Source organism: Gouania willdenowi, chromosome 5, assembly GCF_900634775.1.
Source record: "Gouania willdenowi chromosome 5, fGouWil2.1, whole genome shotgun sequence".
NCBI classification, from domain to species: Eukaryota; Metazoa; Chordata; class Actinopteri; order Blenniiformes; family Gobiesocidae; genus Gouania; species Gouania willdenowi.
Genome location: NC_041048.1, coordinates 34,836,489 through 34,857,814, shown reverse-complemented (window position 1 = coordinate 34,857,814; position 21,326 = coordinate 34,836,489). Strand labels below are relative to the sequence as shown.

Sequence of the window (21,326 nt, the reverse complement as noted above, 5' to 3'; positions counted from 1 at the left end):
GCTAGCTCTGCCTTCACAGTCAGTTTTTCCACAGGAAGCTAAGCTGCACATGTTATAGAAAGAGATGAATTCAACTACCTTTGAAATATCCCTTCATTTTTTTTCCTTAAAATTACAATTTGTTGCCTTGGCTTTGTTGAACTCTTTTTTCTCCGATAGGTTCAACATGCCACACGATGACAGTTATAAATGTAAGGAGGACGGCGTTAAGGTTCAGCAACATGTGATGGCTCCAACACTAAACTACAACACAAACCCTTGGATGTGGTCTAAATGTAGCAGGAAGTACATCACTGAGTTCCTCGAGTAAGTCAATCCTTTTGTTTATCTCACTGTTGTATTTTGTTGACATGCATGGAGTTAACATAATTTAGAATTAGGGTTGCAAAGGCGGGGGGAGTTTTCAATAAAATTAACGGGAACTTATAGTGAAAGTACACCCAAAACCCCCTTTTTTTCTGCTGAATACATAGATTATTAGGTATGAAGCAGGGGTGAACTGGCCATCTGGCATACCGGGAATTGTCCAGGTGCACCGTCGACCCGAAGTGGGCCAGCCTGGTCCGCTAAATTATTTATTTATTTTTTCATTTTGACGAGCGAGTGGAGGCAAAAAATGGACGAAAAGTGGTAAAAAGGTGGCAAGAAAAGAGTGTAGAGTGATTAAAATAGGCCAAAAGCATTCAAGATTGGCCAAAAAACATACAAATAAAGAGGAAACAGGTGGTATGTAATGGAAAAGAGTAGCTTAAATGGGTAAAATGTGACAAACGATGGTGAAAAATGTCAGAAATGTGGATCAAAAAGAGGCAAAATGTAGGGGAAAATGTAATAAATACTGGGCAAAAGTTAGCTTATTTGGATGAAAAATGGCCAAAAAAAATTGAAGAAAGGACAAAATTTGGATAAAGTGTCAAGAAGAACTTGGAAAAAAGGAATATTTATTGGCAAAAGGTCGCTAAAGTCTGAAAAAAGTGTCATAACTTTTTGATAGTTTTTTAGGATTTCAGCTGACACTCGTGCTCAGAAAAACAAAGACAATTGTGGTTTTGCCTCCAGGCTAAGCCCCGCCCAACAAAATACGTCACAATGTTTACAAACAATCAAAGGGTCTGTAATCAAGGCATTTTTTTCATTTCCCCCCTAGTAGCAGATCAGCCAAAACCTGGGGTGTACTTACACTTTAAACTCAGGAAATTTGGTAATTTTCAAAAATATAAACTTTTCTTGCGAATTATTTATTGGAATTACCCAATATTTGGGAGTAATGGTAAATAACTGTATCGTATTAAAAAATAAATATTAGCATCCATTAAAAGAAAAAACAATTAAAAAAAACAAGGATTGCAAAATTTCGTGAATTTTCAAAGTTGGAAACTTTCTATGGGAATTAATGAGAAATTTTCTAAATTGAAGCTTGGTCCTTTACAGGGATGTGAGAAAATCATTATCTAAAATATCAGCATCAGTTAAAAAAATTAATAAAAATTACTCTCCAATTCTAGTTAATTCCAATAAATAATCCCATGAAAAATTAAGTTTTTTTTTTTTTTTGAATATTCTCAGTTCCTGTGGAAATTTACCGTACATGTTCCGCCTCTTTGCAACCCTATTTAGAATTCAGTTAAACGTAAATAAAGCAACAGTCAATGGAAATGCATGTTTTTTATGAACTCTCCAAGTCACCATACATTAAAACCTGAAGTCATTCATGCATTTTAAAAGTAGTTTATTCCATTTATGAGTCACAGTGACAGTCTAGTGCAGGGAAAAGTACAGCATATACAGTAGTTAACATGCTTCTGTACAGAAAAATGCCCACTCCAGCTGTACTGAGTGTGTTTTTCTGTCTGTTTGTGTCTCTTGTTTTTTCTCTCTTTTCTTTAAGTCATTTGATTTTTATTTCTTAATAGCACAGGATATGGTGAGTGCTTGCTCGACGAGCCCGTTTCTAGGCCATACAGTCTCTCGCAGCAGCTGCCCGGACGGATATACAATGTCAATAAACAATGTGAATTGATATTTGGGCCGGGAACGCAGGTGTGCCCTTATATGGTGAGTGGAGTTGGCATGCAGACCTTAATGATGCTGTTGCACATGTGAGTTATATTAGAGAGAAAAGCCTTTTGATTATGTTGCAATGGTCACCAACTTTAAACAGTCAATCCCATAAAACCCTGGTGTGAAATAGGATCTCAAACATGTAAAGTACGGGTGAATTATTCAATGGTTCATTCTCCAATTATGCAACATAAAGAGTGAAAAAAGGCATTCATGCATCCTGGATATTTGTGTTTTTTTCCATACAAATAATTTGCTTTTGATTTTTCATGCTTGACTTTGAGTGACTCATAAGCTAAATCAGGGGTTCTCAACATTGGGGTCGGGACCCCATTAACGGTCGCGAGACACTGGGAGGTGGTCGCCAGATGCCTTCAAGAAACTAAGAATAATTTTTTAACAATTTGAGCCAATTTTGAATTATTTTTACCCTTTTTTTGCAACTACACCAAACTTGCCATATTTTAACCCATTTTCATCACTTTTTCCTGCCATATTTTTGCTCCTTTTAATGCATTTCTGCTACTTTACTCCCATTTCTGCCACTTCTCCATTGATTTCCAATGCCTTTTCTGCACATTTTTTCCACTTCCAGCACTCATAAACCCTTTCCACCACTTTTCTACCTAATGTCACATATGTTGACCCATTATTGTCACTTTTAACCTCTTTTCACCATATTTCATGCTTAATTTTTTTGCCAATTTAACCACATTAACAATTTTTCATGCCCATTATTTGCCTGTTGAAACTAATTGTTCCTACTTTATCTGCCACTTTTAAGTAAATGGTGAAACTTTGAACCCTTTTTACCACTTTTTCTGTGGAAATTAAAAATCCCATTTCACCACCTTTTCCACCATTTTTGGTCACTTTGAACCCAATTACTTTCTCATTAAAACAAGGATTTACATATTTAAGATGACTATATATGGCCCAAATAATAATAAGCTTCCTGGATAACAGTGGATATTATTCAGATAAATAAATAAATGTTGGGGACCCCAGTCTCTGGCACCTTTATTTTGCGGGTCACGGGCTGAAAAGGTTGAGAACCACTAATCTAAATGATAACATTTCAATGATTCAGCATTTCTGCTAATGTCTTAATGGAACATACCATAAAAACTTTTTAATGGGATTAAAAAGTTTGACCGTAATCATAAATTTAGAAAAATTAACGAGTGGCTAATTTGCCAGCTCATTAAACGCTCTGAAATGCCTCTAAGTTATGTGCGAGACTTGGCACAGACTCGACTCGACTCGTGTTCAGAAAGGTCGTTCTTAAGCCACGAGTTGAGAAACATCTGGGTGAAGATGCGTGCTGATGCAGCACTTTTCTACGCCGTCACCTTTTGGCATAACGTTTAATAATGAGTGATAGAGTGGAAGGCTGCCAACACGGGTCCATACGTTAGCAGTTATGTGTAGTGAGGGTATGAAACATGACAGTTATGTACCCTGTTTACTGATGTCAGCAAATGATATTTACCATATGTTTGTTTCTCTCTCTGTGTGTGTGTTTTTAGACGCAGTGCCGTAGGCTGTGGTGCAGCAGTCCAGAGGGCGCCCAGCGGGGATGCAGGACCCAACACATGCCCTGGGCTGATGGCACCGACTGTTCCCCAGGAAAGGTTGGTGTGGGATTCAAACACATGATCATGTGGGAGTGTTGTTGGTTAGGGCTGTAAAATTGGCAGGGTTCACATTTCATCGTTTGAAATCTCCATAGAAGTAGTACTTTATACCAGAGACGTTTATCATAGCAGGGGCCACAAAAATGTGTTGGTCTGATCCAAGGGCCACATTATGCACATTCATGTCAACATTTTGAATAATGACCAATCTGAGCAATATGACAGGAAAAAAGGGTTTTTATGTGTTTTTAGGGCAATTTTTTATATTTTTCTACATTTTTTGTTTTTTATGTATTTATTTTTTTGTTTTTAGAGATTTTATTTTTATTGACGTTTTTCATTTATTTTGTTTGTATATGTTGTCAATTTGCGTATTTTATTTTTTATTTTTTTAATGTTTTTGTTGTTATTGTTGTCATGTTTTGTACATTTTTCAGTTATTTTGTGTGTACATATATATACATGTTGTCATTTTGACTATTTTTGTTGTTTTTTGTATGCATTTTTTAGTTATTCTTGTTAATAATTGTTGTCATGGGTATTTGTTGAGGTTTTGTCAATCTCAGTTATTTTGTATATATATGTTGTCATTTTGTGTATTATTTGTTGTTTTTTTGTACGTTTTTTTTTAAGTTATTTTTATTTAAAACTGTTATGTATATTTTTCTTGGGGTTCTGTATATTCTTCAGTGATTTATGTTTAAAACTGTTGTCTTTTTGTTGTAATTTTGTGTATTTTTGTTGACTTTTTTGTATGTTTTTCAGTTTTTTTTACAATTGTTGTTTTGTCTGTTTTTGTTGAGATTTTGTCCATTGCTCAGTTATTTTGTGTATATATGTGGTCATTTTGTGTATAATTAGTTTTTTGTGTGTTTTTCCCCCTTTATTTTAGTTTGTAATTGTTATCATGTATATTTTAGTTGACTTTTTAAATGTTTTTGCAGGTTTTTTTTTTTTTTTAAATAGTTGTTTAGTCTTGAGGTTTTGTCAATATTTTGTGTATCTGTTGTCATTTTTCCCAATGTTTTGTAGTTTTGTTAATACTTTGTATATTTATCTGATTATTTTTGTTTATGATTGTCGTTTCCAATTGTATCTTTTTTTTTTGGACTACTTTTTTGTATTTTTCTGTCATTCTGTGTGTTTTTGGGGTAATTTTGGCCCACTATTAAAGCGAGGGTCACCATTTTCCTATGTCTGCTTCATACTATGTGTCATATTACCTGTCACAGCCAATCAGCAGAGATCACAGTGTAACTATTGCTACCCTGAGACATTAACTTTACCTGTTTATGTGGATCAGGGCCCCATCCCGTGTGCTAAACCTAGACAGGTTATTAGGTCACCACACAGAGAAGCAAACAACACCAGCACATACACACATTTAATCAGTGTAATGATCCAGTTAACCAGCTCTTGTTATAGTTTAAAACATTTTCTTTCAAGGCTTCACATTAATACCCACCATGTGGACTTCATCAGTGGCATGGAACAAAATAACTCCCCCACCCCATCCCATCCCATCCCACCCCAGTGATGAAGATATAGGGTGACATGACAACTTCAATAACCTCGCACATAGTTTCCCTCACACTGTGCACATAAATCATGCCTCTGTTGTCAGTCTTTAGGTGTAAAGAGTACTTATAAATCCTGTTTCTTGATTGATATTGTTCTCATTTACAAGTACAAGGAAGTCATACATAAAATACTCAGGTATATTTAAAAAGTAGCTCACTGAAATAGTACTCAAAGTAAAAGTTAATAGTGAGTTACTTTCACCTCCTATGTTTATTTTTGGTAATAAATCTTGCTACGGTTCCCTTACATACAGTAAACATCTCATGTATAAACTTAAAAAGGAAGAGACACAATTGTAACAATTGTAACAATGTATTTTCCACAAAGACATCTGTCGATATGTTTTCAATTTGCGTATATTTATTTATTTATTTTTTGTTTAGAATTGTATTTTTGTTCAGGTTTTGTATATTTTTCAGTTATTTTTGTTGACTTTTTTTGTATGTTTTTCTATAATTGTTGTCCTTTTGTCCACTTTTTTTTTTTTTTAGGTTTTGTCAATTATTCAGTTATTTTGTGTATATATGTTGTCTTTTTGTCTGTTTTTTGTTGGTTTTTGTATTTTTTTTTTTCTCTATTTATTCTTGTTTATAATTGCAAAAATACAAAATTTGTCAAAATCTTTATTAGATAAAATTAAACCAATGATTTCAAATTCTCAGGCTCTAAGAACTCTAAAAGTGAGAAAATACCCAGCATTCAATGCTGTTTTGGCACCATGCATTACGTTTAATCTGATTCGTCGGCTATGATGTGATGCACTTGATTGTTGTCTGGTGGTCATTTCATTTTTTTTGTAGTTTCACAACATTCGTTGATCATTTTAAAACAAAAAAAATATAAACTTACTCAGTAACGGTTGGGTGTAGAAGTGTAACGAATGACTTTACTTCTTTTAAAACATACTTAAGTGCAAGTGAAATGACTGATTTAGAAATAAACTGATTGTTAATAACATCACACAATAATAGCCTGGATGCAGCATATACAGTCCATAAGATGGAAAATTTAAACCACTCAATGCATTTTCTTTCTTTTACATTAGCAGCTTCAATTACCGTCACTCTTCTTTCCCCTTTTGTTTGGATTTTACTGGCCTACCAGTGACTCATGACCATGAAATTCTTCGCAGGCATGACAGTATGGAGGGCATTATGACAAATGGAAACAAGCTTTCAAACACGTGCCAAAAAACCACTCGCCGCTGTAGTTTGTCTGAAGTGTTGTAATTGAACAGTGCCTGGATGAATGTAGGAGGGTACGTGAGTGTGAATGATGGCTGCTTTCTGTGTTTTAGCATTGCTTTTAATTAGGACACTGTCACTCACTCGCTGCCACTAGGGCTGAGCTTCTACGTTCAATTGCAACGTTTAACACACTTTAAGCTGGAGTGTAGTTGGCGTGCACTGAAAGAGAATCCTTTTGTTTGGAGCTTAGATCTATTTATTGACTGTGTCTGACATTTTCCTGGTGCTTTGTTCCATTTATTCTATTTCTTGCCACTCGGTAAAATGTCTCCCAGATTGGCATCAAAGCGCAGGCTGACAGTTATGTCATGCAACTTTTGTGTACCCCATTGTTTATTTCCACTGCCTTCTTTGTCTGTCGTTGACTTCTCATTGTATTCCAGTTTAATTTCCTCCTTCCTTTCTTTCTAGCTGCTAATTCAACCGTTTTCTTTCTTTTCTTTTCAAAGCACTGCAAACATGGTCTCTGCATTCCCAAAGAATACGACGCCGCCCCAGTGGAAGGAGCGTGGGGAGTTTGGAGCCCTTTCGGTTCCTGTTCAAGGACTTGTGGCGGAGGCATTAAAATCGCCATGCGCGAATGCAACCGACCCGTGTAAGAAGTCCACTTCTTTCTAGTCAGTCACACTTACTGGAGCTTGTCTCCATCTTAGCTGCCAAAGTCAATGTTCCATTGATTTTTCCATAACCTTTGCATTTCAAAACAATTGATGGTTTCTGTTCCTGACCAACAGAACTAAGGCTCCAAGGCACAAATAGATAAGAATGAAACAGGTTGAATCAGAAGACAAAAAGCAATAAACATCACAGAACCACATCATGATCGTCCAAATAAATATTTGTTGGTTTTCTTCTTGTGTTTTCCCTTCACAGGCCCAGAAATGGGGGGATGTACTGTGTGGGTCGACGGATGAAATTTCGTTCCTGTAACTCCGAGCCCTGCTACAGACAGAAGAAGGACTTCAGGGAGGAGCAATGTGCTGCTTTTGATGGCAGGCACTTCAACATTAACGGACTACCTCCCAATGTGCGCTGGGTGCCCAAGTACAGCGGAAGTGAGTCGTCTTTCAAACACACATGGAAAGTTTAATGAATAAATACCACATATTAGATTTAAATGGATTCCTTTTGGTCCAATGATCTTTTTTGTTTGTTCTTTGCAGTTCTGATGAAGGACAGGTGTAAACTGTTCTGTAGGGTTGCGGGCAGCACTGCCTACTATCAGCTCAGGGACCGGGTCACCGATGGTACGCCATGTGGACCCGAAACTAACGACATCTGTGTCCAGGGCCTGTGCAGGGTGAGCAATGCCTCCCACTTGTCTTTGGTCTGCACTGGGTTAGGTATACCTGTGCTTTCCTACCTTTGTGCCCTAACACACATCTACTGTTAGGAAAGAGAAACAGTTTAGTGCTCCAAACATGCAAATTCTATGCTACTTCTAAGCTACTGTTATGCTGCGTTCACAACCAACGCGTTTCGGGCATCACACCTGTAATTGGACGCTTGCGCTTATTGAATCAGACGCTTGTCACCAGCGTCGAAGACGCTCTGGACGCGTGTCCAAACTAGTTGGGAAGAGAGGGCATTGAGCGCATTTTGGGGAGGGGCTTCTCTGTTGCCGGTGGTGTTCATACAATGGATGATATTGTGGTGATCAGTTACGTTCATAATTCACCCAGTGACTGTGAAGTGGTGGGAACATTATTGTGTTTCCGGTTGGATGTATTTTGGTGTGACTCAGTGTGTGCACTGTGATGTCAGAGGGCTATAGAGAAGTGTCGGTGAATGGAGAATTAAGTTTGGAGTTCCTTGCTGAACACGCCACCTCCGACTGCCGTTCATCGGATCTACGTTATCGAGAGAGTGGCTTGGCTTTATTTGCACCTCAGCACCGTTTCTGAATTTACCAGAGCTACACTCGGACAAGAGTCACTTTCAGTGCGACTTCTGTCTCTCAAGTGCCCAGTTTGACGACCTGCTGACCTGCAACGGCGCTTTCATCTTCTACCAGGACACCAACTACAGGCGCTCTATTCCAGCAGAAGAGCTTCTATCCATCTGTCTCCGGTTAATGTTTTTTTTATTATTCTGAATTTGTCACGGTTGAGGACAGCTCCTGTTTAGTCGATGCACCGCGATATGCCCCAAAAGTTCAACAATCCCAACTCTAGTGTCGGCCGCGTTGGAGGTGCCGGATGCACGTCAATAGCTTGAAATCTCAAAACACGCAGCCAAAGCTTCAAAACGCGCCACACAGGAGGCGCGGGACACGCAGCGGGACCTCTCGACGCTCCTAGAAGCACGTCCACCATATATTGTGTTTGTACACCTGCTGCTTTTGATGCATTTGGTGTGAACCCACCATTATACTAACTTGTTCCATCTATCATTAGATAAAAAGTAACTAAAATCCAAAACTTTTTTTTCCTAAAGACTAATTTATTTGATGATTTTATGAAGTAGTGTTGTTGATTGATGGGCACCGGCAGACCCCCGTGGCCCTTAAATAGGACAAAGCGGGTCTGAAAATGGATGAATGGATGTTACTGATTGACATTTTCGTCAATTTTGTGTATTTTGTTGTGAAAATTAAAGAGTGACTGCCCTCTGTTGGTTGAAACCTGGTGATTACAATTGAATTTTGCTATTGGCTGAGAATGCTGGTTTGTCAGGTTTTGGTGGCAGTTTACGTCACAAACTAGCACTGTTGGCCCCGCCTCTTTTATAAAAACTAGCACCTGTTGACTCTGCAATCTGTGTCGAGTATCTTGAATTGAGAACATTCTGAATTGAGAGGTATAATGAGTATTGAGTAGCTAGTTAGCATAGCATAAATTGTTCTTTGAAGATTTTGTAGTATAGAGTGGGCGTGTCTTCACTGCACCAGGAGCCCCGCCCTTATGGGCCAGCCTCGATGTAGCCTAGCTAAAACCTCAGGGTTTAGCTACTCTTTATGTAAAGTTCATTGTTTCAAAATGTTTTGTTGCTAATCTGTAGGAAATTATGGAAAGACATTAGAGCATAAATTTGAAATTGGTGATAATCAACCATACTTAAGCTCTAATTTTACTTAAAGTTGTTGTACATGTACTCCATGTGGTTTACTAGTGCGCAAGTTAGGCAAAAAATGCCACTAGTCTTTCTAATGAACTCAAAAATATTACAAATGTTCACTTGTTCTACACGTAAGCATTATATGTGGGTGGGAAAAAAACAAATTAAGGCTTTCCATTGGATGTCAAAAAAATTACAACCAATCAGGAAGCTAAATTTGGTTAAGATCCACCTACTCAGACATAATGCATTTCCTAGTAGTACTAGTAAACAACAATTTACTAAAGGTTTTTGGTGTATTAGTGAGTGAGTAGACCTTACTCGTAAAGCAACTACAAACACACAATTAGTAGTACTAGTAAAGATTCAAGTTTGTTCTTTTAACAATATTTTACACACATCTTTGGATTCATAGAGTAAAATTTGACCATTTTATTTGACATTATAATTATAGATCATGTTCATATTGTTTTTTTTAAAAAAATTATTTCTGGAGTGTTTGACTGTCTGATTAAAGGGTTTCTCCTTTGTAGTTTCTTGGGTTTTTAGCATCAGTTCTTTTTAACGTTTATAGACGCGCAGTAAACAAGTGCAGATTAAAGAACCTTTTTTTTTTTTAAAATCCTTTTCACCTCATTGTCAGGACAGACATTTTATTTAGCTTCTCTTATTCCATTGCACTCCCCACATTCATCTGCTTCTCATTGGCATTTACGACAAAATGCACACGTGACACAAAGTTCATGCTGAAGCGCTTCGTAGAGGGCTGGAATAGCTACTACAAAGTTTTGTTCTGCAATGATCTATTGTGTTATTTTACATCATCTTCACCACATCTCATATTCATTTACCGTGTCCTTCATTGACTGTAGCAAGCAGGCTGTGATCATGTACTGAACTCCAAAGCCAGAAGGGACAAGTGCGGCGTGTGCGGAGGCGATAACTCCTCCTGCAAAACAGTCGCAGGAACTTTTAACATCGTAAACTATGGTGAGATGAAGTCTTGTTTTATTTGATTGTATTTTTGTCTGTCAAAACTGTTATTATGTAAAATGAAGTAGGCAACTTTTATCACAGTGAGGCCACAAAAATGTGTTTGTTTGATCGTAGGGTCACATGATCAACATTCATGTGAGCATATAGAATAATGACCAATCTCAGCATTAATACAAGAAAGAATAAATACTTTTTATGCTAATTGTGTGTGTTTTTCTGTCATTTCTGGTTTGTCTTGCATGTTGTGCATTTCTGTAGTCCTTTAGTGTATTTTTCCTGTAAAATACATGTTTTTTGGAATTATACTGTGTATTTGTGCTGCCATTTGGCTTGTATTGTAAGTACAGTGAGTTTGCGGAGTCATCTTTTGTATTTTTCTTATCTTTTTGTGTACTTTTGTTGTAATTTTGTATATTTTTCTGAGTAAATTTGTGTATTACTGTTGTTTTTATTGTTAATTTTTGTTGTAATTTTCTGTGTTTTTCTCTTGTCTCTTACTGTATTTTCCTGTCATATTGTAATTCTTTGTATTTTTCAGTTTATTCTTGCTCTTGTTTGTGTATCTTTCTGTCATTTTGTACATTTACTTTGGGGGCCACATAAAATGAGACCGATGTGGCCCCTGCGCCGCCAGTTGCCCATGTCTGATGTAAAATGTAACAAAGGGAAGAAAATAAATCGTGTTAATACCCATACACGCTGTTTGCAGGCTATAATGAAGTGGTGCAAATACCCAGTGGTGCTACAAACATAGATGTGCGTCAGCACAGCTACTCAGGGAAAGCAGATGATGACAACTACCTCGGTGAGTTCATATCATTTATTCTGCTCTCGTCTTTTTCATTCATGCTTTTCGAGGCCTTTCCTGCAACAGTCGACTGTTAAAAAAAAAAAAAAAAAAAAAAGATAACAAGACAAGAAGTGTTTTGTCTTGGTCTGTTTAATGTGAAGGACATTGCTCTGCTCTGAGTGTTGTCAGGCACTGCAGCTAAAAGCTCCTCTTGAATAAAAAGCACTGTTCATTCTTTTAAAATGAAGGGTGTCTTTATTTTCCCTGAGTCTGGGATTTTTAGATTAAATGGTTACATTTGGTTAACAGCACTGTGGTGTGACAGGTTAAGCAAAAGGCCTTGAGTTTGACTCTGAGGTGAAGGCTTCGAGAGTCGTCCTTCTTGGATATTTTCTTGTGAGGATTTTCTCACAGTGCACTTAAATAAAGATACTGAACTGATCATTGAAGTGAAAGGTGTATAAAATCTGATTGTTTCTGCATTATCTCTGGAATAGACTAGTTTCCTGTCCATGGCAAAGCAGAGAGCTCATAGTTATAATAGTAGTAATAAACATTAAAATCTCATCATTATCATCCTGTCAGTTTCTATTTTTATTTACGTTAAAAGAGGTGCCAACAGTTGAAAGAGTTTGAGTAATGTCCATATGTAATCCCATATTAACTTTTATTCAGTCCTATTTTCTTTATTGAACTCAAACTTTAAATACACACTTCTGTTCCACACTTTTCAGACTGTAACACCGTGACGATACAAATACATTTTGTTGTTCACTGTTACATTTGTTCACACTGAACTCAGAAAATTCTCCATTTAATTCTGCTCCTCACTCAGGGAATATGTTGCAAATTGACAAAAAAACTGACCAAGGTAATTTCATTGAACAACTTTAATTCCAAAATTAAATTTTTTTTTTTGCTTTGCTTAATTTGCCTAAATTTGCCTAAATTGTTATTTATTTACAGTATTTGTTGTTGTTTGTGTCTACCTAGTGTTTTATCAACTTATATATGCAGGGTTCTCACCAGGAATTTGTTCACAGCGACCCTACAACACCAGCGTTGGGGCGCCGGTGTTGTAGGAGGGTCTGGAGGCATCCTCCCACCGGAAAATTTTGAAGATTATAACTCTGAGGGCCAAATTTTGTGAAGCTAAAGTTGTTGTTTTATTTCAATCTTTGTTACTGCCTTACTGAAAAGCCAAAAGTTACTTGTTGAATGGAGTTAGATAGTTGCTTGGTATACAATAGGTCCTCCACTAATGAATACTCACAGACACTGTAGAGACAAGAAATAACATTTTATTCAAAAGACAAATTTAAATCAGGTATTATGTGGGACCCACGGCAATATTGGCTGCAACAATTATTATGATGGTACTGATTAAAAAAGAAAAAAAACCACAGAAAAGGCCCCCTACGCTGGTTGATACACACCGTAGGGGGCAAAATCAATCCGTAAGGGATCAAAATCACAGCGTCATGGGCTCCTACGCTCAACAACGCTGGCGAGAACCCTAATGTGTGCTTTATGTCTTTGCTGCTGCAAATCTTGTCCAAACCTCTCTTGAAAGAGAAAATCTCACTGTAATCTCAATGGGATTTTCCTGCTTATAAATGGTTAGAAAATAATGCAAACAAAAAGACTGATGTTTAAACACAGAGACAATCATAGTTACACACACGCTCAGTCCTCTGGTTAATTAGGAGACTTCAAAGAGGACGTGTGTTTTTTGGTTGTGGGAGATAAATGATGCTCCTGCTCTGTGAGAGCATGCATACTGCCCACACGGAGTGATCCAGTTAAAAGTTAGCAAAGCAAAGACGGTTTAAGCACATATCAAACTTTAGTCCTTAGTCCTTAGTCCAGACACCCCTACAAGTAAACTCCCAAAATGACTCCAAATACATAAAATGATGACAAAAATAATAGAAAAATATACAAAACGCCAACGAAACACACAAATGAGAGAATAATACACTAAGGGGGTATGCTATGAATCTAGATTACCTCTTATCGTGCTAACTTTTTAATCAGTGTGTGCTGTCCTACAAAGCTTGCTGGAGCTTAATCACTATGGCAATGAATGCTGAATGGCTAACCTGGTTGTGACCAGGTTTTTCTCTGGCTTGGATGTTAGCTAAAGCCCCGCCTCCTGACCAATCAGATCTCTTAGAAAATGACCTGCCCATTGATAGAAGATCCTGGTTGGTGCAGATCTGACATCTGTGTTTAGGAAAGAAGATTATGAATGGATAAATGCAGTAATTTAATTTACTGATGACATCCTTTAGGAAAGATATAGATTTATATCTGATGGACTGATCAGCTGATGAATCCTGTGTCTCGATCATATGCACGGACGGGTGAAATCATTCATTCATTTATACGCTGAGCGCCTCAACAGGGACGTACTACAGTTAAACAATGTGCTCTCATCTCAGAGGTCTACTTGAAGAGAAACACGTGTGTGCTGTAATAAAGTTTAACTGCGGAGCGCTGTCCGTTTATCATCCAATGGATTGATATAATAAATATTCTCGCGCTTTTACGCATTGAGTGTAAGCAGCTTCCTGCCTGAGTTCTCTCATGCCTGCTGTTTCTGTAAGAACAGTGTTGTCTTTGGTCTGAATTATGGATTTTAATTATTCATCATTTTAAACTTCAGCAGCCTGGTCGGTACCAAGTTATGAAGTGGATCAGATCTGAGCCAGTATAAAAGCTCCGCCTCCTGCTGTGCGCTGCACTAATTCACTGTTGCTCTTCACTGTCATCATGGATTTATATTCATTATATTTGTTTAGGATCATAAGCTGTTCCTCCATTCACTGTAAAGACGTCTGCCAGTTCTCTCCATTGATTGGTCAGACGCTGCAATCTCCACCCCTTTCATGTGCACTGGCACGTAGCCAGGCTGTAATCACTTGGCTTCAATTAGCCTATTGTGATCATAGGTGATCGACGGTTGTAGGACAGCTCCTGTCTGACAGGGAATGTTTGGATAGTTGAAGCCAGCTAACGGAGATTAATCCAATCTAGATTTGTAACATAGGCCCTAAAAGTCACAAAAAAACACAAAATAAAGAATTATCTACTAATGATACCAAGAACACATAAACAACAACAAAAATGCACACAATGACAACAAAAACAGACAAAATGAGAGAAAAATACTCAATATTAATAGTGCGAAATTAAAAACAGAAAAATTTACAAAACACCATCAAAAACAAACAAGAGACACAAAGGGCCTATACTACGAAGCTGGATTACCTCTTATTGTGCTAACTTCCAGGATTTAATCAGTGTGTGCTGGACTACAAAGCTGGCTAACGTCTTACGGAGCTAAATCACCATGGTAACTTAGGCTGAACGACTAACCTGGTCGGGGCCAAGTTTTTGTTCTGGCTCGGATCTGAGTGAGTCCTAAAGTCCCGCCTCCTGACCAATCAGTTCTCTTAGAAAACAACCTGTGCAATAAAAGGAAGATCATGGCGAACACGTCACTGCGTGGATCTGATGTGACGCTGACAGGATGGAGAGAATATTTAGACATTGATGGAATCCTTTCATTTACAGATGACATCCAATAGGAAACATGGAGATTTTTATCTAATTTATTGATAAAGTAAAATAAGTCAGCTGATAAAGCCTGCGTGCATTGGCCGCTTTCAGACCGATACATTAATTCATTAATTCATTCAATCATGTAATCTGGGGTGACGCAGAGCGCTTCAGTTCTGTGAGAGAATATAAAATACAACTATTGTCTACCTTATGATGTAGGCTGATCTGTATGAACTCAGCATCAGAGCCACAGATGAGGTAAAAGTGAAAGCGAAGAGTGTCTGTTTATTCTCTGTTTATAATCTCACTAATTTAAGCATTAACACTCATCAATTCCTGCATTAATTATTTGCTGCTTTTACTGCTGCAATAGTGTTATTTTTGGTTAAAATTATGGATTTTAACTCTTATTTTTAAAGAATTATTCCTCTATTTTGACATAAGTTGCTCTACACAGTTTCTCAGTGATTGTGATTGGTCTGACGCTGTAATCTCCTCTGTCACAAGAGCGCGCATGTAGCCAGGCTGAAATCAACTCGCTTAACTTAGTGAGTCGTAATTAAGGTTTGTAGGACAGCTTCTGTATGGCTGAGAAGGTTTGGTTAGGTGAAGCCTGCTAACGGAGAGAAATCCAGGATATAATTATCTAGCTTTGTAGTATAGGCCCAAATTACAAAAAAAGAAAAAAACACAAAAGAATACGCAACAAAAATATACAAAAATGACAATAATAAATGCTGATGTGAATTCTCATTATGTGTCCCTCGATCAAACAACTGCATTTTTGTGTTTTCAAATTTGCATTTTCCAAGCTGCACAACTCTACCTTAGACTCTCGATTAATGAGAGGACATACATTAATTGTGTTTGTGTTTGTGTGTGTGTGTGTGTCTCTTTGCAGCCGTATCAAACAGCCGTGGAGAATTCCTGTTTAATGGAGAATTTGTGGTCAGTATGTTCAAAAGGGAAATCAAAGTAGGAAATGCCATCATTGAGTACAGTGGCTCTGACCATATCGTCGAGAGGATCAACTGTACCGAACGTATTGAAGAAGAGATTATTGTTCAGGTAACAGTTTTACTAGGAAAATTATGAAATAGAAATACCTAAAGAGTTCTGCTAGTTTGGTAGTTTTTAGTTGAATAATGTTGTCTAAAGTTGTTCCAGTCTAATAAAAAGGCTTGTGTCTCATTCTGTCCAGGTGCTGTCTGTAGGGAACCTTTACAATCCAGATGTCAGGTATTCCTTCAACATCCCCATCGAGGACAAGCCTCAGCAGTTCTTCTGGGATGCATACGGTCCCTGGCAGGAGTGCAGTCGTCTCTGCCAAGGTAAGAGGGAGGCACATGTTGCTGGAAGGCTGATGGGTGGTGTGAGATTTAGAAAAAGGAGAGATGGAATGGAGAGAGCAGACATGTGAAAGTAGGGTCATACTGGCTCAGTCAGGCAGGATTGTGCTCAAACAGCTTTCAAGTAAGTGATTGAAGTCCAACATTTTCACATTTGGCAGATTAGCCTCTTTTCGCCCTGGTCTGCGTATGTTGGACTACGTGGGTGTGCAGAGGTGGATTGCAGCTACTCTCAAAAAGCTTAATGTGCAATGATTCACTTGATTCTGTTTCTTTCCCCGCTTTGTGACACTGGTCTGCTTGAGAATGGCAAATTCCAAAGGGAAACCACAAACCTAACAACTTGAAGCAGAATAAACAGCTAGCATACAACGTGTTCTGAGTGAAGACACCAAGGCCTTATAACACATAGCTGCAAAAACTACTGTTACACTATTTATAAAATGGTCAGAGTAATGTTTAAAATAATCTACAGAAAGCCTGCAAGGTATTGTCCGCCATATTGGAGGACAGCACCACTGCTGTGTTGATTTATATAGCAAAATAAGTTGAGTAAAAATGCCGTTATTAACTGCAACAGTTGGTCTTAAGAAAGACAGTGGTCTTATGCTGCGTTCACACTGAATGCGTCTTCATATGCGCGTTTGAAGCGAAGCACCGCCCACCAGCGACATATCCAACTTGGTGAGTTTTACTGCCTGCTGAAGCGAGGAGCTGTGCTCCTTTTTCTCCTCTCATAAACATAAACCACCAGTGGAAAAAAGCTGGTGTGATTAACGGCTAATGCTATCCTACTACCACCTCCTCGCTGATTCTCCTCCACGCCAAATCCTTCCTAGTCCGGTCCAGGTTATAAAGGCGGTGTCAAACAGCTCCAGGTGGTCACACACAGCTTCTACTCCATGGATGAATGGGTGAACAGACCGGTGTCCGTGTTGACGGCCTGACGTTATCGTCAACAAAGATTGGCTTTCGTCATGCGAAACAGTTGCAGGAGTTCAATATTTTCAACTCGTGCGAATACTGTATGACAAAAAATCTGGGGCGCGCTTCAATGGCCAACAAATGGATCACAATATAATAATATGCATAAATCCATAGATTAGAAAATAAGGCAATTACTCCCGAAGTACAAGCGAGACATTCAATTGTCTGAAGTGCTGAAACATCTCCACGATATACGCCAATGCGGTGTGAGAAAAGGAAAAAGCATAAAAACGAAAATGTTGCAGTTCTGAATGCCTGAAAGCTGTAACCGTAGCAACCCTTTCCCTTATCCCGTCTCTTAGGCCCCATTTACACAACAACGTTTTGCTTCTGTTTACGTTTTTGTTTCCAAAAAGTTCTGCATTTACACGGTAACGTTTCAAAACGATCTCTGTTTACATGGAACCGCGAGAAACATAAAAAACAATGTCGTCGACATGCCATTCCAATCTGTGCTCACATGTAGAATGATCCCAGTTGAGTTTAGTTAATAACTCATCTTTATTTACTAGCCACTTGTTCAACATATAACTATTAACATGATAAGCAGCTTCATGTGCCGCTACATGCTACATACTGGTTTACTGCTGTAGTATGTGACACACAGCTCCACAATGAGTCAAGAACGAGTCGTAAACCATACCGATCTATGCCGTCAATCAGACAGCTTTTCTCTAGGTATCTAGCATCGGGCGCAATTGTGGCCTTTTTTTATGTGCTCCAACATGGCGACCGGAAGTGTGTCACCCAAAAATGAAGTCGGTCACGCAAACCCTATATTTGGCCTATGTTAGCTACATACATGCTTTAATTGCAAGCTAAATGAGCTATAATTTATGTGATGTCTTGTGGTCTTTTCCTATTATTTAATAGATTCACAAAAAAGGGGTTGCAAAATAATTTATGGTGTGATTACTAGCTTGTCAAATCATGAAAGGGAATTTGAAAGGTGTTTTTTTTCCTTGTGTTTTCAACTGAAACGCTGAAACTTTTTGTGACGTTTCTGTTTTACTTGAATTCAGTTTGGTTAGTAAAGCCACAAGAAGTTGATGGAAACTTGCCTTTGGGTTTAGAAGAAGAGCTTGAAATGAAAATCCAATTCTAGAGACTGTCCAGTAAAATGAATGGTCATGGTTATGAATAAATTTAATGGTTGACTGTTCTTGGCAGCCACTCATCTTTTCAAATTCTTGGGTGATTGACACTTAATCCTGGATTTTTGTGTTAATACAGGAGAGCGCAAGCGAAAGATTCTCTGTAACCGAGAATCGGACAGAGCAGTGGTATCTGACCAGAGGTGTCACGGTACAGCTAGACCCAGCGTCATCATTGAGTCCTGCAACACTGAGTGTGAAGTCAGGTTGGTATCATTGTTCATTGGACCCAAATGAACCCATGGGAAAGTCCTTCCTCTTTCATTCTCTCCATACAGGTGGCACATAGCCCGTAAAAGTGAGTGCATGGCTCAGTGCGGCCTTGGCTATCGTACTCTGGAACTCTATTGCGCTAAAATTAGCCACACAGATGGCAAGACCCAGAAAGTTGACGACCGCTACTGCAGTGGTCAGCGCAAACCTGACGATAAGGAAAGTTGTCATGGAGACTGCAACCCTGGTGGGTGGGAATACTCATCCTGGTCAGAGGTATGTTACTGGTAGGAAGCAGGGAATTCTAGGTAGGGCTGGGGAATATATCCAGATTCGAGATATATCAAGTTTTCTATTTTGGCGATATAGAAAATGAAAATATATTATAAATATATATATATTTTTATAGCTGATTTTGTATTAAAATAATTGTTTTAGGAGTCACTGCTTTCTCTAATTCTCAGAACAGCATGAATAGTGCAGTTAGATGGATTTCTGAGTGTGTCCTAACCCAGACCTTCCCCTAAACAAGCCACGCTACAGAACTCACTCATACATGCTGTCCCTTATGGGAGAAAAAGCCAAAACTGGCACATGTTGTGCAGCTGTTTGTTGATAAATGTGCCTTACTCTGAATTGTCTTTTTGGTAAGACTTGAGTTAAAATTATCCAGATTTATATTGTATATCGCCATTTTTAGAAAAAACTATCAAGGTATGAGTTTTGGTCCATATGGCCCATCCCTAATTCTGGGTTTTTATCTTGCACTGTGTGTTTTGGTACCATTTGTTGATGTTCATTCCTCATTGGGTCTGCAGTGCTCTAAGAGCTGTGGTGGTGGAACCCGTCGTCGAGGGGCCGTGTGTAGAAAGGCTGCTGAGGCTGGAGGAGACGAGAGCAAATGTAACCAACGAGACAAGCTGATGTCCCAACCCTGCAATGAATTCCTCTGTCCACAGTGGAAGACCGGGGGCTGGTCCGAGGTCAGTGGTCCGAGGTTGTAATATATGGCCCATCTTATTTCTTTAGTGGAGGGATTGCCTACAATAATCCATACTTACATGTAAATGCTCTATAGTAATGGTTCACAAAGCTCCTGAATAGATTTATTTTTATAGTTTTTATAATTTCTGGTCATATCATGCCTAGGGTGGGACCAAGACTGACACTTTATTTGTTAATGTTCCACTATCTCTTTCTCAAGTACGCCCTAGTGCCATCACGTACACCTAGGCTCTAGAGGTACGTGATGGCACTATGAGGGGGGAGAGAGAGGAAAATTACACAATGTGAGCGTTGCAAACATACGTTTTATCATGTTTATTTTTAGTTAAAAATGATATAATATTGATAACATAATTGATGATGGAAATTATCTTGATTAGAACATTGAATAAAAATACAACGGTCAGTCTTGGTCCCACACCAGGCAAGAGAAGACCGGAAATGAGAAAAAAAACTATAGAAATATATAGTTCTTATAGATTTTAAGCTGTAGAATGTTTTCTGTTGCACTTTTTGATCATATAAAACACATTGAGTTGCCTTGTGTATAAAATACACTATACAAATACATTTGCCTTGCCTTGCCTAGAAATGAATCTATTCTGGAAGCACTAAATCAGTGTTTTTCAACCTTGGGGTCCTGACCCCATGTGAGGTTGTCTGGAATTTAAATGGGGTCGCGTGAAATGTCTAGTAATTAATAAAAAAAATAAAAATCTATTATTTAAATTTAAAACAACACACGATCTTAATTGTGTGCTATACTTTCACTTTCTCAAATATAAATCTATTTAAAATAAAATGCACTACAAATCTGAGCTGGCGCAACTTGCCATTAATCCTGGCTGCTCTGTATTTGTAACACGGTAAAACAAACATGATCATAAGCTAATTGTAGAAGAAAAAAAGTGTCTTTGGGGCAGCCTGAAATTTTTCAAATCAAAATGGGGACAAATGTTGCAGTCGGACAAAGGGGGTACATTGAATCTGAAATAAAATAATTGGGGAGAACTTGAGCCAAAAAAGTATGAGCACCAATGCTCTATAGTAATTCCAGTGAGTTCATTTTGTCTTCATTGTTTTGAAATAATATGTTAAGGTTTTGTTTATTCAGACAACTGTTTTTCAGGACATTTGATCTCCTGACATGTTTCGACTGCTAACTGTCAGTCCTCCTCAGAGGTGATTGCTTTGATGTATCCCTACGAGTTCTTTCATAAGGAAAGCATTAAAGCGTCTACTGATGGCTTTTATGTGTCCTCATGAGTTATTTCTGGATGTGGAGGTTGGCCACGCCCACTGGTCGCCCGATGATCTCTGGAGAACAGATTAAACAAAACCTTAACATATTATGTAAATTCTCTGATTGGGAAAGTTGTGGAAAAGTGATCATTTCCTTATGTTAAACAATGAAGTGAAAGGTTGGTAGAGGAGTGGCAGCAGTTACTGTCAGGGTTGGGGTCAATTATAATTGTATTTGGTAATTAATTACAATTATGGCATAACTATAAATGTAATTGTAATTTTAAAAATATTTTGCTGTTGTAATCGTAATGATATTGTGATTGAGTTCAGATAATTAACTTTGTATCTGTAATTGCCATGAAAATTCTATAAAAATTGTCAATTATAATTTAACACAAAACTGTGGAACTATGTTACAATTCTATGTACAGTTCTAC

General features: G+C 38.0%; 1 protein-coding gene across 3 annotated transcripts in view; it reads left to right on the top strand.

Annotated features, from left to right (window-relative positions):
- adamts9 (ADAM metallopeptidase with thrombospondin type 1 motif, 9) overlaps positions 1-21,326 on the top strand; it is a 101,977-nt gene that overhangs the window by 17,969 nt on the left and 62,682 nt on the right. For all 3 annotated transcript variants that reach the window (XR_003674068.1, XM_028446397.1, XM_028446396.1), the window contains exons 9-21: positions 160-306; positions 1,914-2,055; positions 3,591-3,695; positions 6,976-7,121; positions 7,400-7,581; positions 7,690-7,826; positions 10,456-10,573; positions 11,289-11,384; positions 15,838-16,004; positions 16,138-16,267; positions 18,506-18,632; positions 18,705-18,915; positions 19,458-19,622. Coding sequence is in view for 2 of the 3 variants with exons in the window: in XM_028446397.1 (XP_028302198.1) it covers positions 160-306; positions 1,914-2,055; positions 3,591-3,695; positions 6,976-7,121; positions 7,400-7,581; positions 7,690-7,826; positions 10,456-10,573; positions 11,289-11,384; positions 15,838-16,004; positions 16,138-16,267; positions 18,506-18,632; positions 18,705-18,915; positions 19,458-19,622 (1,873 nt within the window). In the remaining variant the exon portion in view is untranslated. The remainder of the gene's footprint in view (positions 1-159; positions 307-1,913; positions 2,056-3,590; positions 3,696-6,975; positions 7,122-7,399; positions 7,582-7,689; positions 7,827-10,455; positions 10,574-11,288; positions 11,385-15,837; positions 16,005-16,137; positions 16,268-18,505; positions 18,633-18,704; positions 18,916-19,457; positions 19,623-21,326) is intronic.